General features: G+C 73.5%; 1 protein-coding gene across 1 annotated transcript in view; it reads left to right on the forward strand.

The window, feature by feature from the left end:
• Window positions 1–760: 760 nt before the first annotated feature.
• The window catches only part of LOC142825933 (uncharacterized), a 9,081-nt gene continuing 7,906 nt past the window's right edge, over window positions 761–1,935 (forward strand). The window contains exons 1-2 of the mRNA XM_075918157.1: window positions 761–885; window positions 1,213–1,935. The exon at window positions 1,213–1,935 is cut by the window's right edge and continues 257 nt beyond it. Coding sequence (XP_075774272.1) covers window positions 1,269–1,935 — 667 coding nt within the window. The 5' untranslated portion in view covers window positions 761–885; window positions 1,213–1,268. The remainder of the gene's footprint in view (window positions 886–1,212) is intronic.

Consider the following 1,935-nt stretch of genomic DNA (forward strand, 5'->3'; position numbering starts at 1 on the left):
GGCTCCCAGCCCCCCCCCTGCTCTAAGCATTACACCCCACTCCCCTCCCAGAGCTCAGGAGTCCTGACTCCCAGCCCCCCGCTCTAACCACTACACCCCACTCCCCTCCCAGAGCTCAGGAGGGAACCCAGGAGTCCTGGCTCCCAGCCCCCCCCCTGCTCTAAGCATTACACCCCACTCCCCTCCCAGAGCTCAGGAGTCCTGGCTCCCAGCCCCCCGCTCTAACCACTATGCCCCACTCCCCTCCCAGAGCTCAGGAGGGAACCCAGGAGTCCTGGCTCCCAGCGCCCCCCCTGCTCTAAGCATTACACCCCACTCCCCTCCCAGAGCTCAGGAGTCCTGACTCCCAGCCCCCCGCTCTAACCACTACGCCCCACTCCCCTCCCAGAGCTCAGGAGGGAACCCAGGAGTCCTGGCCCAACCTGCAAGCCCAGGGTGGATTTTGGGGGGTGCAGCGGAGGTGGGGGCACCGATACGTAGCAGCAGCTCAGAGGGGCAGGGAGTCTCAGTCCCTCGCTCCCCCGGCCCCCTGCTCTGGCCTGATCCCCGGGGGACTGGCAGCAGAGCCCAGCCGTGACCCCAGAGCGGCTCCGCATTGAGCTGGGGGCACCCGGGGAACCGGCTGCCGCTCGGGAGTCGCTCTGCAGAGGCCCCAGCCGTGAGCTCTGGCCCGTTGCCCAGGGCCCCACCCGGTGGCTTCTCTCACCACCTGGGGCCCCCCCACCCGTCCCACCCCACGAGCAGGAAACGCCCGGCCCGGCAGGAATGGAAAGTGAAACCCAAGCGGGGCAGATTCACCCCCAGCCCGTGCCCAGGCAGCACCGTGCCCGGCCGGGAGGCGTCGGAGGCGCGTGGGGGCCCCGTGGGCAGGAGCAGGCGTGGCAGGTACCCGGAGGGGGGTGGGTGGCACTGGCGGGGCCGGGCACAGCGCCGGGCTGGCACTGGCTGCCCATTGCGGACCCAGGGCGGGCGGGGGGACTCGGGCCAGGGGGTCGGCTCGGGGAGGAGACATCTCTCCTCAAGCTCCCAGCCCTCCGTCCCCCGCTCTAACCACTAGACCCACTTCCCTCCCACAGCTGGGGCGAGAACCCAGGAGTCCTGGCTCCCAGCTCCCCCCTGCTCCAGCCACTAGCCCCCGCTTCCCTCCCCCAACCCAGAATTGGAAACAGGCGTCCGGTGCCTGCTCTAACCACTCCCCATCACTGTCTCTAGCTGAGCGCCGGGACCAGGCTGCTCTCCGCTGCTGAGAGCCGGGCTGTGGACCCGCGATGGGAGCCGTCTTGGCCATCTGGGGCCGACTCTCCGGCAAGCTCGGGGCGCAGGCGGCCCCGGGGGACGGCGCCGGGCGCTGCCGCCAGCCCCCTGCCAGCGATGCCCAGGGGGGGCAGGGGGTCTGCCGGGGGCCTGTGCCGAGGCCGGAGCCGCGACCCACCCGGGGCGGAGCCCTGCACACCGAGACCTTGTTCATCACGCGGCCGGAGGTGGCCCTGTGGAAGCAGCTGGCGGGGGCCCTGGCGCCCTCCCTCTGGCGGGTGAGGGCCCGCGGGCGCTGCCAGAGGGACGCCGGCGCCCTGGCCCTCTCCGGCCCCCGGGAGGCGGTGCTGGCGGCCAAGGTGGCCCTGAGCGAGCTGCTGATCCGGGTGGGCAGGGGGGTGCCGCCCGCGGGCCGGTTCTTCCAGCTCTGCCCGGGGCTCAGCCTGTTCCTGGGGCAGGGGGACGGAGCCGGGCTGCGGGCGGGCGCCGTGGTGAGGCTGGGCACCGAGGCCGGCCGGGACGGGGCCGGTGTGAGCCGCCAGCGGGCGCTGAGCCGGCGGGGGGCTCCCCACGCTTGCCTGGAGGCGCGCTGCCCGCCGGGGGCCGAGGGGCTGACGGCCGGGGCCCTGCTGCTGGCGCTGGAGGCCGCGGCCCGGGCGCGGGTGGCCTCCGTGGCCGTGT

This window comes from Pelodiscus sinensis, unplaced genomic scaffold (genome assembly GCF_049634645.1).
Source record: "Pelodiscus sinensis isolate JC-2024 unplaced genomic scaffold, ASM4963464v1 ctg48, whole genome shotgun sequence".
NCBI lineage: Eukaryota > Metazoa > Chordata > Testudines > Trionychidae > Pelodiscus > Pelodiscus sinensis.